General features: G+C 52.4%; 1 protein-coding gene and 1 long non-coding RNA gene across 2 annotated transcripts; one reads left to right on the forward strand and one right to left on the reverse strand.

Annotated features, from left to right (window-relative positions):
- The first annotated feature begins 8146 nt into the window (after positions 1–8146).
- LOC115600663 lies at positions 8147–10146 on the forward strand. The gene is made up of 2 exons (XR_003989097.1): positions 8147–8178; positions 9779–10146. It is a non-coding gene; the product is annotated as an uncharacterized LOC115600663 (long non-coding RNA).
- On the reverse strand, positions 10115–12366 carry CDKN2B (cyclin dependent kinase inhibitor 2B). The gene is made up of 2 exons (XM_030469880.1): positions 12226–12366; positions 10115–10692 (listed from the first exon to the last, which is right to left on the reverse strand). Exons 1-2 carry the CDS (start codon positions 12364–12366, stop codon positions 10429–10431), a joined length of 405 nt encoding a protein of 134 aa, XP_030325740.1. The 3' UTR covers positions 10115–10428.
- Between the last annotated feature and the right edge of the window lie 1014 nt (positions 12367–13380).

Genomic DNA, 13380 nt, shown 5'->3' on the forward strand with positions numbered 1-13380 from the left:
TCGCCCTCCCGGCGAGATCCTCCTCCCCTACGGCAGAGGTCGCCCTCCGGCCCCCTAGACCCCCCCCTGCGCAGGCGGTCTCCGGCCCGGCCCTGCGGTGGAGGACCACGGGGAGCCGTCAGCCTGCTCCGCAAGCTGAGGGCCGACAGCAGCTCGGGACACCCTCGGGGAACCGCGGTCTCACCCCCCCACAGCCCGACAGCGTGGGGCGGCTCTCGCGGGGGCTGCCCGCTCCCGGAGGCACCGTCAGTGCGGAAGAAGGCAGGGTATGGGGGCTGCGGCCCCGCGCCCCAACCCCTCCCCTCGTTGGGGCGTGCGGTAAATGAAGGGGCGGGGGGAGCAGCCCCACCGGCAAACGGCTCCTCCGAGCTGGCCGCAGCTGCCCCGGCCCGGGCAGGTGGGACTTGCCCTGCGGTTGTCTTACGTAGGGCGGGCGGTAGCAGGGGGACATGGGATCAGAGCCTTCTTGGGGCAGAGAGCGACACTTGCGTGAGGGAAGGATTTGGCTTCTGCCTCCCCTGACCCGCCTCGAGCCCCTCGGAGTGGTGGGCCTGGGGTCTATGGCTCCGTCCCGTCGCCGGCCGGGAGCCGGCGGCCCGGATAAGGAAGAGAGCCGTGCCCGCAGGAAGTCTGCGATCCACCTAACGGCACCAGGCAGAAGAGGATCGCTTCGTCCCGGCCCTGCGGGAGCCTCTCGCGGGCAGGAAACGGCGGCGAGACCCGGCCGCGGTACGGTACAGCTCCAGCCCGGGAGCCAGAGGCTGGGCAGAACCTCGCCTTGCCGCTGGAAAGGTCCCCAAAACCCAAGCAGCTTACTCCTTCCTCTGCTTTCCGCCCTTCCACTCATACCTCCTGGACAAAGCGGCTCCGCACTGTGGACCCCAAGGAACCCCCTCGGCCCCATCCAGAGCCGCACCCCCGTCGAGGGGAGCGGGGGCATCCTCCCTCCCCAGAGCCCCGGGACAGTGGAGCGAGCAAATACAGAAAATACATGAAGGAAGCTTTTTAGTGGTTTTTTACTTCTCTCTCTTTTTTCTTTTTTGTCTTTTTTTTTTTTTTTTTCCCCTCTCTCTCTTTATTTCATTTTTCCTTTTTTTTTTTTTTTTTCCCTTCCCAATGTCACTTCTCTAATCTTCCCCTTTTAATTGCAGGAACCGGTGGGATTGCCACAGAAACAGTAGCTGCCGTGCAAATGCAACTTTGTTCCCTTCGGCGTTAACCTGCCCACCGCCCCTCGGGCACAAGAACAGCCCTGCCTGACGAAAAGGGGAAAACCGGCGATTTTATATCTACGTGTACCAGCAATCAAGAAGCAGAGGCATTCTGGCATGAGGAGAAATCAACACAAATTTATCCCCTTGTAGACAAGCCAGAGTTTCACTGAAATTTCCTCATTTGGGGGCTTTCTGAGCCTGCCTCGCGAAGTTTCTGGGCAGAGTAGCGTTGCAGGAGCAGCGTGAGACACTTGAAGGGGACTGGGGGCTCGGCAGGGACCTGGGCCCTCACGGGCCGTAGTTCTGCTGAAGCGCTTGGTGCGGAGCTCATCCCAGGGCTGGTGGGCGAACTATATATATTTATAAGATATATATACACACACACTATGTATATGTATATACGATTTTTTATGTATATAAAAATCCACAAATAAACTTTAAAAGTGGATTTTGAAAAAGCCCGTAAAGTCTGAGAAACTGAGAAGATCCCCCGCCCGAGAGGCGAAGTGCCGTTCTGTTTTTCATGTTCTCTCTGCCGTTAATGATAGCCATGTGGAGATAAATCCAAGGAGAAAACCTCCTCCGTTGTGCCTGTCAGGCGTCTTAAAATTTCAGATCGATAGTGAGATGCGACAGGGTCGCATGTTATCTCTGGCTGATCCTGCTTTCTGTTAAATAGCATTGATAGTGGATTTTATGTGTCTGTGCGTGTGTGCATAAATATATTCATTCTTGTCTTTCTGTGAATATATGGGTATAAAAAAAATGTACAGTCACAGATCAACATATTTGTAAGTGAAGACGTTACTAATGAGGCATCAGAAGGCCTGCCTGTAACTCCATCCCTCCTAAAGTCTATTAAAAGCTACGAAATTGCAGAATAGTGTGAAACAACAAATACGGTCCTGTGCTGATGGTTACTGGCCCTCCGAATCAGTCGCCAGGTTCCTGAGCCATTAAAACGACGCAATTATAATTCACATTATTGAAGTCCTACGAATTTCTCTCCCCCCCCAAAAAAAAGCAAGTCTTGTTTAGCAAAATTCTAGCACCAACAAACGACATCAAATTAATCGAAACACAACAACACACGGTCATACCTGAAGCTAGGGGAATGATAACACAACCGGTGCTAATGTGTTTTGAAAATGACCCTTGTATTACACTTGTACCCTGGGGGTAGGGAGAAGAAACCATCTTCTCTCCACAACACATATTCCTCCACATTCACCTCCTCGCCAAAAAAAAAAAAAAAAATAAAAAAAAAAAAAAAAAGGAAAAAGGAAAAATCTCGACCCTCGTTAAGCAGTCCCTCTATCCCAAATTGCTTCTCTTACTTACTTTTAAAGTCACTCCTTAACCGTGCAGGTCTTTGACAGATATATTTTAAACTTGCAAATGTTCTGAGGTGTTTTGATAATAGTATACAGGACGGAAAAGGTAATTTTCAGCTATCAGAACCGTCCATCTTATGCCCTCTTTAAGGTTTAGCAAACAACGAGGGCGGGGGAAACAAAAAAGATATTAAAAAAATACATTTATCTGAGTTATTTTATCACCTAACAAGTATTTTGGTAATAAGTTTAGGGGTTAATTAAGTACTACAAAGAGACAAACTATGGAGAACATAATAGTGGGATACTCTTTCCCGTAAATAGACAAAAAAGGCTCACGAATGGCATGGGTAGGGGGGTGCAAAGGAAAGGTTGCATGCAAGTAACCCGATTTACAATTAAGGAGAGGGACAGTTGCTAGGAGTTATGCTAAAAAAGAAGTAAAAAAGATGAATAAAAGTAGTTCAACAATATCCTTCTAGTCTTCAGCTTAAAATGTCAGTATGTGTTGCAAAGATAATTATCCTGTTTACGCTTACTGGGTAAGAACAGAAAAATCTAGCACCTTGATTTTAGACCTTTAGAAATTGTGCCATAGAGTTTTCTTTTGAACATCAAAATGAAGGGGGAAGGGGGTGGGGAGAGAGAGAGAAAAGAAAAAAGGAACACCTTAAAAAAACAAACAAACAAACAAACAAAAAAAAAATCCAAAGAAAAAGAAAAGAAAATAAAAGAAAAGAAAAAATAAACCCACACTTTCCCCCCCCCGCCCCCCCAAAAAAAGAAAAATCAACCACCTACTATAATAAAGAAAAATTACTTTGGTTTCTGTTTTCCGAGTCGTGTGGAACAAACTTGAGCAGAGCGCTTTCCTGAATGTAATATGCTGCCCTCAAAACATTTGTGAAAATAGCCCCAGATATTCTTACATTTTTCGTGCAAACCCTCTAGAAAAGTTCAGATTTGTATTATTCCGGTCCCTTGTTTTAGGCTATGGAGTTATCGGGAAGTAAAACGACATAATAGCTCTGGATAATCACAACAAAGTTTACAAAAGGTAAAATATTCCTTTCTTGAAAAAACAAGCAAACAAAAAACCTAAACCAAATAGCAAAGACAAATAACAAACACACAGAAGACAAAACAAATAAGCTTTCTCACATCATCCTAAGAACTAAACAGTTTTAGATGTTGCAAGAGCAAGAAAACATGTTACGGCGTGGCCAGTGCTCTGCTCGGGTGGGTGGCTGTAGGGTTGCCTCTATCAGCCAGTTTTTCAGTGTCGGTTCCCTCCTCGGACCCTCTCGTGGTTCAGAAGCAGCTTCGTGGACCCTGTTTCAAAGGATTTCTCTCTCCCACACTGCTCGAGGAGAGTTAAAATTTTATTTGTTCCGTCTATTTAATTAAGCAATTTAATTTCGAACAAAGCTTGAGAATAGGACCTGTCTCTCTAAATAGAAAATAAGGGCAAAAAGAGCCGTTTTCTCTTTATTTTCAAACATACTTTCCCTCGCCTGAAATAGACTTACATCTAATCCGAATATGAAGTCTCCCTCTTCCTGCAAACTGTGGCCCGAAATACTCTAAGTTCGGGGTTCACTGTCTCCGAGCTGCCAAAATATTTATGCGTTACTTTTGTGACCCTAATGCTGTTACCGTGTATTAGTAGGAAGGAGTACAGTTAGGCAAAAGCAGAAAAGCTCATCTTTATTTAGATTAAACACACACCCTTGTCTTACCTTCCCCAGCCCCTTCAGAATCAGATTTTCAGCACATTTCAATGACTATTTTAGACCTAACTGGCATTTTAGAAGAAATCGATGTACTCGATGAAAGTTCGGGAAAAAGAAAAATAAATTGGGGGGGGGGGGGGGGGGCAGAAGAAAAAAATAAATAAAAAGAAAAAAGAAAATAAAAGCAGTATTTACAGCAAGCGGCAAGTGTGGAAATAGAGAGGAAAAAAAATTGCCACATTGCCTGATCCATGAGAGTGTTTTCTCCTTGCTACAGCGAATTTACTTGAAATACTCAGCACCTTCGTATTTACGTTTTATATTCGAGATTCATGCGTTTCAGGTCAGCCAGAGTTTATGGTTTCTTTTTCCCCCGTTTACTGTAACATGAAGAAATCAGGCCTACTAAAAAAAAAAAAAAAAAAAAAAAAAAAAATGTGCAAGAAACGAAGGATTTGAAGGCAACAAGGAAAACTCGATATTTTTCTGATTTTATATATACATATACAGACACGTGTGTGTGCACAAGTATGTCTCCTCACACTTGATATTCAAGAAGTGCTGAAAGTGATCTAACTAGAAACTGGAGCAGGCAAACTGTGAATTGCTTTATCTCCAGACCTCAAGTCCTATAGCTTAAAGGGTTTCATTTTTACATATATATAATATATATTATATATATCTAAATCTAATATATTATATATACTAGATTTTTAGTTATTTTCAGGCAAATATTTCTGCATTCCTTCTCTTCTACATCTGTTCTTCTCCGATTTGTGCTCTGGATTAGGGAAGGCTGTGGGCTCCTCTAATGACCCCCTACGAGGATTTTGCAGAACAATCCTCAAATACTCACCAAAATTAATATTATATTTATATTTTCATTATGCATCTAATTATGTGTAGTGAATGAGGCCTAATCTGTGCCATGTAGATCCTCAACAACCCCATTTTGCATTCTGCAGTCAGGAAAAAATCTTTAAAAACTTTCGGAGGCGTTTTAAAACGGATGTCTATGACGGTCCTTTATACGTGGGTATTTTAATTACTTTTTCTGACTCTGACCTTATTGTCCGTATTTATATGACAGCAGGCGACGGCAAAGTAGGCCACTGTATTTCACTGTTATTTACAGCAGTGTAAAGGGTTACATACTCAGAACACAGTGGCCATTTTCTGTCTTCAAGGCAATAGTTATGTTCCTTGTTCAGAAGGAACCGTCTGCAAATGTTGGTAAGGGGTGGTGGGTTTATTTTTTCTAAGGTAGCCATAGAGAAAACGAAAAGAAAAGTTCCAGAAATAAGCTGTAGAAACTTTTCAAAACCTGCCGTTTTCTATTGCGTTAAAAAAAAAAAAAAAAATAGGAAAAGGAAAATAAAGGAAGAAAAGAAAGAATAATCCCCATGCCTGTGCAGCACCTCACGCGTTCCCGGTGGGCATGTGGGGCACAGGGGGCTCCGGACCGGGCACCGCTCACCCGGGGGCGGCTTCCACCACCTCCCGCTCCAGCCGCCCCGTCGGGCCGCCCGCGACCATCGGGGTCCCCCGCCCCCCCCACGCAGCTCCCCTCCCCGGGGCCCTACCTGGGCCGGAAGCTCCCGCGGCGCCGCCTCCACTGGGCCAGCAACCGGGCCAGCCGTCGGGCCAGCAACCGGGCCAGCCGCCGGGCCAGCCGGTGCCGCGCCGCAGCCCCTCCGCCACCGCGGAGGATGCGCCAGCACAGCGCCCGGGCCCGGCACGGGTTGCGGGCAAGCCGAAAGCGGACGGTGCACCTTATCCGGAGGGTCATGGGAGCGGGGGAGACCCCGGCGTGCTGCCCTGTAAATACCTCGGCGGCGGAGCCCCGCCGGTGAATCGGAGATTCATTGGAGAGGATTTTCTTTCTTTCTTTGTTTTTTTTTTTTTTCCCCCCTTTCTTTTCCGTTTGACTAATTTCGACTCGCAATTTCGCCTTACCTCCCCCTTCCCCCCCCCCGCTCCTCCCCCTCCTCCTCCTATGAGCTTAAACGCCTCCCATGATGATGGCTCCCGCCTCGGAAGCCGGCGAAGGAGGACCGGCGGCGGGGGATGGGGAGGGGGGAGGCCGCGGGCTCCTCTTCCCTCCCCGAGGAACACCAGCACCGAACGGGCATGGGGGACGGCCAATGGCAGGGCGCTCCCCCGCTTTCAAATAAAGCCTTGACGACACGTCCTTGCCCTCCCCCACCCCCCCCAGTCCCCTCCAAACACACCGCCTCCCGCTCCGTTGAGGGAAAGAGAGGGGGGGCAGGGAAAGGCGAAGAGAATATTTTGGGGGTGTTTCTTGTTGTTTGGTTGCGTTTGGACCCCGCTGCCGGGCTCTGCGGCGGCCCCGCTCACCCCTACCCTTGCCCGTCCCCCCGGGGGCCGCGCTGGTTCCCCGAGGGGGCGGCTAGCGGATCCCTGCCGCTTTAAAAGCGCAGGCCAGTATTGGCCCGGGCGAGCAGCTATTTCCTTGTCACATGGTCATTTGAACGCGACGCGGGGCCGTTGCGCAGAGGAGCGAAAAAAAAAAAAAAGAAAGCAAAAAAAGCAAAAAAGCGGATCTCGTCTCCCCCCGCCGGTAACCGAAACGGGTAATTAACTGTTTCCTCTCCCCTCACCTTCTCCGCGGCCGTGCTCGGCGCTGCCGGACCACTTTGTTTTCGGTTTGAAGGGTGAGAGTTTGGAGCAGTTTGCTTCCCCGGGGGAAGCAGCGGGGGAGCGCTCAAAAGACCCTAGCAACCCGCCGGTGCTCCCCTCCCGGTCCGCTCCAAGCGCTGCCGCAGGAGAGGTCCTGAGCCCGCCCCCACCCCGCAGCCGGTGCTAACCCCTGCCGCAGCCGGGAGCTGAGTGAGGCCCGCTACCCCTGTCCTGCCCCCCTCCCCGGGAGCCCCCCTGCCTGCGCATCCACCTCCCAGGGTGTGAGTACCTCCATGCGAGGCGCGGGTAAGGGTGATGGGCGGGCGGCGATGGGTCCTGCGGGCGCATCTTCGCTCTCTCCGGGTGCGGAGCGGCCTGACGCGGCCCGGCGCGGCCCGGCACGGCCTGGCACAGCTGGACGCGGCCCTTCACGGAGCTGGGGGTGCGGAGAGACTGCGGGGGACCGGCGGGGAAGGCTGCAGTGAGGGCAGGCAGCGCAGCGGTGCCCGGGAGGGCTGGCGGGTATAGGCGTATGCGGCAACCCCCCCCCCAGCAAACACCTCCTTCTCCCGGCTGGACAAACGGCAATAGCACCGATGTCAACAGAAGTTTCCTTCTTCTGCCTGGGCGCCCAGTAACCCTAACAACAATGCTAATAAAAGAAGAGCCTGGAACAGTTGCTCCTGGACCGAGTCCTATTTCTAGCCTGGGAGATGGGTCAATGTAAACAGCCATTTCGAAATTAAAGCAGCTCTTCGAGAGTTTTTTTTTTTTTCCCTTTTCCCCTCCCGTAGCGACTCCTCCCCGACAGAGGGAGGCAAATGGAGATAAATTAATGCCTGCTTGGCTGCATGATGCAGGTGCTGAAGTGGCCATGGGAGGACGAACTGGCAGATTTGGTAAGAGAAACGAAAATACCTACCAACGCTCAAAGCATGGCCGAGCCGGGCCCGAGGGGCATCCCGTCGACCACAGGGCGCAAACGCTGCTGCAGAAGGTTGCGTGTGTTGCGTGTGTGCGTGCACATGTGCTCAATTACACCTGCGATACTAAAAATCAAAAGCGCGAGTTATCTGCCGCGTTAAACGTAGGGCTTTTAAGGCTTTTCCGAAATGTAAATTGCTGCTGCCTAACAATTGCTAACAATTACTGTTATTCTTTTCAGGGAGGACTCCAAGCCCTGGAGCCGATGCTGCTGACAGCAGAAAAGGCGCTTATGGGAGACGGACAGCGTCGGGGACCCCCGTTCTCCCTGAGGTGAGTAGCCCACAACGAGGACCTGACCATGGCAGGGGCTCCAGACCTATGGCGTGAACCGGATTTATGACAATTAGGCATTTGTGCCTGCTAGGTTTTGAGGGCATATTCTGCTCATTTAGTGCAGTCAGCTTAGGAAAGTCTGTTATTTCCCTTCAAAATATTATGCATTGTTATTATTATTATTGTTGTTTCATAAATCATAATGGAAATAGTAAAAATGTTAAATAAATTCCGGTTCTTCGAGACAACGAACCTTTAAAACAGGAATACTGGTCTAACTGAGGTTGGAAACACAGTTTATTAGACCCTTACCTATACTGTTCTGTAAAAAGGGTGATCAGATTCTAGCTTCGCCCCATTGCCGTGTCTGGTCCCAGCTCCAACCTGGTTCCCTCAGGCATGGATGCAGGGGCTTGACTGCTGCATCCCTAGTGTTGTCCATGGCTCACTTATGGCTATGCCATGTACTAAGACAGAATACGGTACAATTTAATAAGGTGTTATCATCTCACAGTGCAATTTTATATATATTCTATTTAAATATATGTATAAAATGCCTATCCTAAGCATACTTACAATAAAAAAGCATGAATAGAGACTAAATATAACGTGTTTTTTTCCCAACATTTTATATGTATATAATTAAACATAAGCATATTATATATAAGAAAAAATGACAGGCAAATACTTAGGCTCGATACATAATAATAACGTTTGTTGCATATACGTGTATTATGTGTATTTTTATATAGGTATTACATAGATATATTACGTACATAAATGGCATACATATTTATAGCGTGCCAACTTATACGAAGTAATTATAAAGCAATTCTAAAGCATTACATAAACTAAATATAAAACAAGTGTGAAATTGCTGTAATAAATAACATGTTCCAATACATTATAAAAAGTATATATATTACTTTTAATTCAGTAGGAATGCAAAACGAAGAGAAGTCTTTATCCCCTTTAACTCTCGGCAGGTAGCTCTGCAAAGTGCCCGGGATTTGCGCTGGAGAACGAGACCGGAGCTGTCCTGCTGCCCCGCGTCGCTTCCTCCGCCGCTCAGTCCATGAGGCGCAGGACGGGTGAGTGCAGCCCCGGGAGCGCCTCGGCAGGTCGGCAGGGTCTCCCAGCCGTGCCCGCTGCTGCCGAGGTTTTTACCGCAGCACATCGGCAGGGTTGGGACCAGCCGCGGCGGAGCGGGTGTCCCGCTGGGCCGCGCAGCGGCCATACCGTGAGGTGCCCAGGTCCAGCTTTCCCGTGCCGGGACAGACCGTGAGATACGGGTCAATTCTAACCGCTGCACCCGTTCCTCCTCCAGCAGCACCACTTGTTGTTACAACGGGGTTTTTGTTTCGTTACCAAATATGCCACCTTAGAGCTGGGGGAAACCCTGGGCCGAGCTCGGACGTACGAGGTTTTTGTTCCACACTGCTTTCGTTTTGCAACCGTTGTGATTTCTTCAAAATACTGTGAAACTTACAGTATCTTGGGGAAAGTCACCTGCAGGTTGGTAAAACGCCTATTTCTTCGAGCGAGGGCGGCATCGGGCGTGCAGAGACACAATTCCCTCTCTATTTTCTCTTTCCAGGTCAGATGTTTACAACCTTCATGGGAAAAGCCACGGATGCACCACGGGCCCATGTACAGACATGCAGAGCATCTTACGTGGTTTTAAGAAGGTATTTGCCAGAGCCTCAATCGCGCCAGGAAGTCTTAATTCCCCACTGTCCCGGCCGGTTTTGCTAGGGAGAGGCAAAATTGGCTTCAGCGCCCCTTGAGTCCGATATAACTGAAGACTGAAATCAAACGGGGAGCTGTGGGCTTGGGCCGGGAGCTCTCCTCTCCCCTTCAGATGGAGGCCTGGGTCGTGAAAGCAGGGAGCCCCGGGGAAGGAGGATAAACAGAAAGCCCAGACGCGGCCCTGTCAAAACAGGAAGGGTTGAAGGGTTTATTGTGCCACCTCTGTGCGAGAGAGTTCCTTCATATTTATTTCTCTTCACAGTGTTGGGACTCTAGTATGAGAAAGGGGAGGCGTGGAGGGCTGTGGAGTTTCAAGTGCAGGATAACGTACAGACACGTGCAAAGTGTAGCGTACAAAACAAGACATGTCCGCCGGTCCTTCATCCGTGTGGAAGCGCGATGCGGGGGTTATTTACAGCAAATGAGTGCTGCTCGACTTCGTGTTTCCCGAGGCGGACACGGGCAATAAATTAGGCCAGGGGGCGGCAGAGGAGGAGGCTAGGCACGGGGCGGCGGGTGGCGGAGGAAGCGGGCCACGGGTCCGTGCGGGCCCCCCGCCGCCACGTCGACGGGGAGGCGGCCGCTGCCGTCGGGCAGGTCGAGGCGCGCCCCGGCGCGGTGCAGCGCCGCCAGCGTCTCCAGGAAGCCGGCGCGGGCCGCGTCGTGCGCCGGGAGGCAGCCGGTGCGCGGGTCCGGGCGGTTGGGGTCGGCGCCGCGCTGCAGCAGCAGCTCGGCCACCCGCGGGCTGCCCAGCATCATCACCTGCGGGGAGAGACAGCGTCAGCGCCCCGCTCAGCTCGGCTTACTCTCCCTCCTTCAGCCCCGCAGGAGCCACGATCGCCAGCTGACAGGAGCGGAAAATCCGCGGGTGGGGCCTAGAGATCAGCTGCGGAGGCGCCACGAACGGCAGAGAGCACGGACCTGGCGAGAGCGTTGCGCAGTCGGGGGAAACCGTCCTTCGCCGCGCCGCGGGATAGGTGAGGCTGAGCGACGCGGTGAGGGGAGCCCCACCGAGGCCGGGGCGTGCGGGCCTGCACCGGGGCTGCTCCGCGACAAGCGTCGGCGGAGGGGCGGCGGGCGCAGGGCACAGGAACCGGCCTTCTGCCAGCGGCCCCCGCGGAAACCGAGGGCAAGTCCCGAGCCGCTTTGCAATGGCCGCCGCGGAACCGTCCCGGGGGAGCGGCTCCCGGGGGTTGACGCCGTCCCGCCCTCACCTGGGAAGCTATTCCAGGAGGTCCTCGGCAAGGGGACACGCGTGTGCGGGGAACCTGCCCCCCCTGCGGCGCGGCGTCCGCGCTGCCCTCGCCCACAGGACAGCCCCAAACCGCACCCTTAGCCTGAGCCCCCTGCCCAGTGCTGCACCAAAACGCGCCGGAGCCCTCCCTCTCAGGCTCGCCTTTCTCTAAAACTGAATTTTCCGCAGTGCACCTGGCAGCGCGTCCAGCGCACGGGCTAAATCGCTGCTGCGTAAAGGTGCAGAAAAAAACATGCCAGAAGACGGCATCAGGTACGTGTTTCGAGTGATATGCTGCACCGACATTTTGTAGGAGAGAGTTTCGCAAGCACTGGCCGTAAAACTTGAATATAGCTGCACAGATTATTCCAGTTTCGTTGTATTTTGAAAATTTAAGAAGAAGCTGGGTAGAAGAAGTAGCTCGGAAATCAACTCAGCTTTATAAATCTAGTGTCTACTGCTCCTCCGGGCACTACACCTATCTACATGTTGACGCGATTGTAAAATGCGGGCAGATCCCCACAAGGATGGAGCGCTAGCTGTTTACCTGTGATGTCTGTGGGGCAAGGCTATTGCAGCCGGATGATTCTGCTTGTAAGGGTTAGTGAATACATGGTGAGAGTCAGTGAATATACCTTTTTTCATGGGAGAGATGAGATAAAATACAAATAGATGTTTAAAGCAGAAGACGAGGTCTTCTGGTAAAGAGGTAAAGAGATCTGACGAAAGGGTAATTCTTTCTGAAAAGCTGACTTGTTACTTTTCATTGCACGTGTATTGAGAGATGAGCATTGAAGTTCTCGGTTTTGAGTCATCCTATCTCATTTGGTTAAAATAAAGTCGAGGGTTGCTAAGACTAAAACCTCTCTGTTGCGGCCGTCACAGACTTTCGCCTTTCCACAACGGCGAGGGGAACCGCTGCGACGCTTCGACAGCAGCCGAGCGCAGCCGTCGGGGGGCGGCCAAACCCGGAGGCTGCTCAGGGCCACCGCTCCTCGGGCATGTAGGGGCCGCTGACCCCGGCCCGCCTCCCGCAAGCCCCGTGTCCCCGGCCTCCCTACCTGGATGGGGGTCCGGCCGTAGGAGTTGACAGCGTTGGGGTCCACCGCGCCGTCCAGCAGCTCCCTTAGGCGCTGCAGGTCCCCGCGGGCGGCGGCGTTGGCCAGCTCGTCCGCTGCCGAGCCGCCCGTTCGCCGCGCCATACTCCGGCCCGCCCCGGCCTCACGCCCGCCGGCGGCCCGGCGCCGCGGAGCGCTGCAGCCGCCGCACGGCCGCTCCACGCTGCCCGCTCTGCGCTGCCCGCGGGTGATCCCGGCCCGCGGAGGGCGCCCTGCCCATGGGAAGGCCCGGACCCACCGCCGCGCTCCGCCCCTCCGGCGGCCCACGGCAGCCTGGGCAGCGCGGCCCGGCCCCTGCCCGGAGGTGTTTGCGCAGTGCCGTCTCCGCGGCGGCCTCCACCTGCGGGACCCGGCGGAGCCGCCCGCCGCTTGTTTTCTGCGCACAGCTGGTGCCGCTTCGCTCCGCTCCTCCCCGGCCCGGCCCCGCCTCGCTCGAGCGCCGATGTCACCGTCACCACTGCGGAGCGCAGCGGCAGCGGCTAGCCCCGGCCTCGCCCCTCTGGGGCGGAGCACTCTGCGCTGCCCTCTGAGGGCCGGGCTCCGGTGGCGCGGCGGGCGTCCGGCGGCCTCTTCATTTTCTTTCTTCTTTTTTATTTATTTATTTATTTTATTTCCCCCGTCCTTCTCTTGAGGGCAGCAGCGTCTGATACAGTGCCAGGCTGCCCCGAGAGAGGAAGAGGCCGGGGGAAAGGGTAGGGCCAAAAAAAGCAAGGGAGCAAAAGGCTTTACTTGACGAGAGTGGGGTTTAAGACCGGGAGCGGCCGGCGGGCGCGCTCGCCCTAGTGCTGCCCCCCTCCCCGCCCTCTCCAGGCACCCACCAGTACCGAAGCGGAGGGAGCGGCCGTAGCCCTCCTTCCCCCGTCTCCGAGGGTGAACTGAGGGCTCTTCCGAGGATTGTTAGTTGGCACAGATGCTAGTAATGGACAGCAGCACAGAGAGGCTGCAAGGGGATACAAACCACGGCTGCGACCTCTCAACCCTCCAGCTGTTTAAAATTTATTATGCTTATTATTATGATTATAATTATAATTATACTATATATATAGTTACTACTACTACTATTATAATTACTATTATTATTATTACTATTATTCTTAT

The sequence above is a fragment of the Strigops habroptila genome, chromosome Z (assembly GCF_004027225.2).
Source record: "Strigops habroptila isolate Jane chromosome Z, bStrHab1.2.pri, whole genome shotgun sequence".
Lineage (NCBI taxonomy): Eukaryota > Metazoa > Chordata > Aves > Psittaciformes > Psittacidae > Strigops > Strigops habroptila.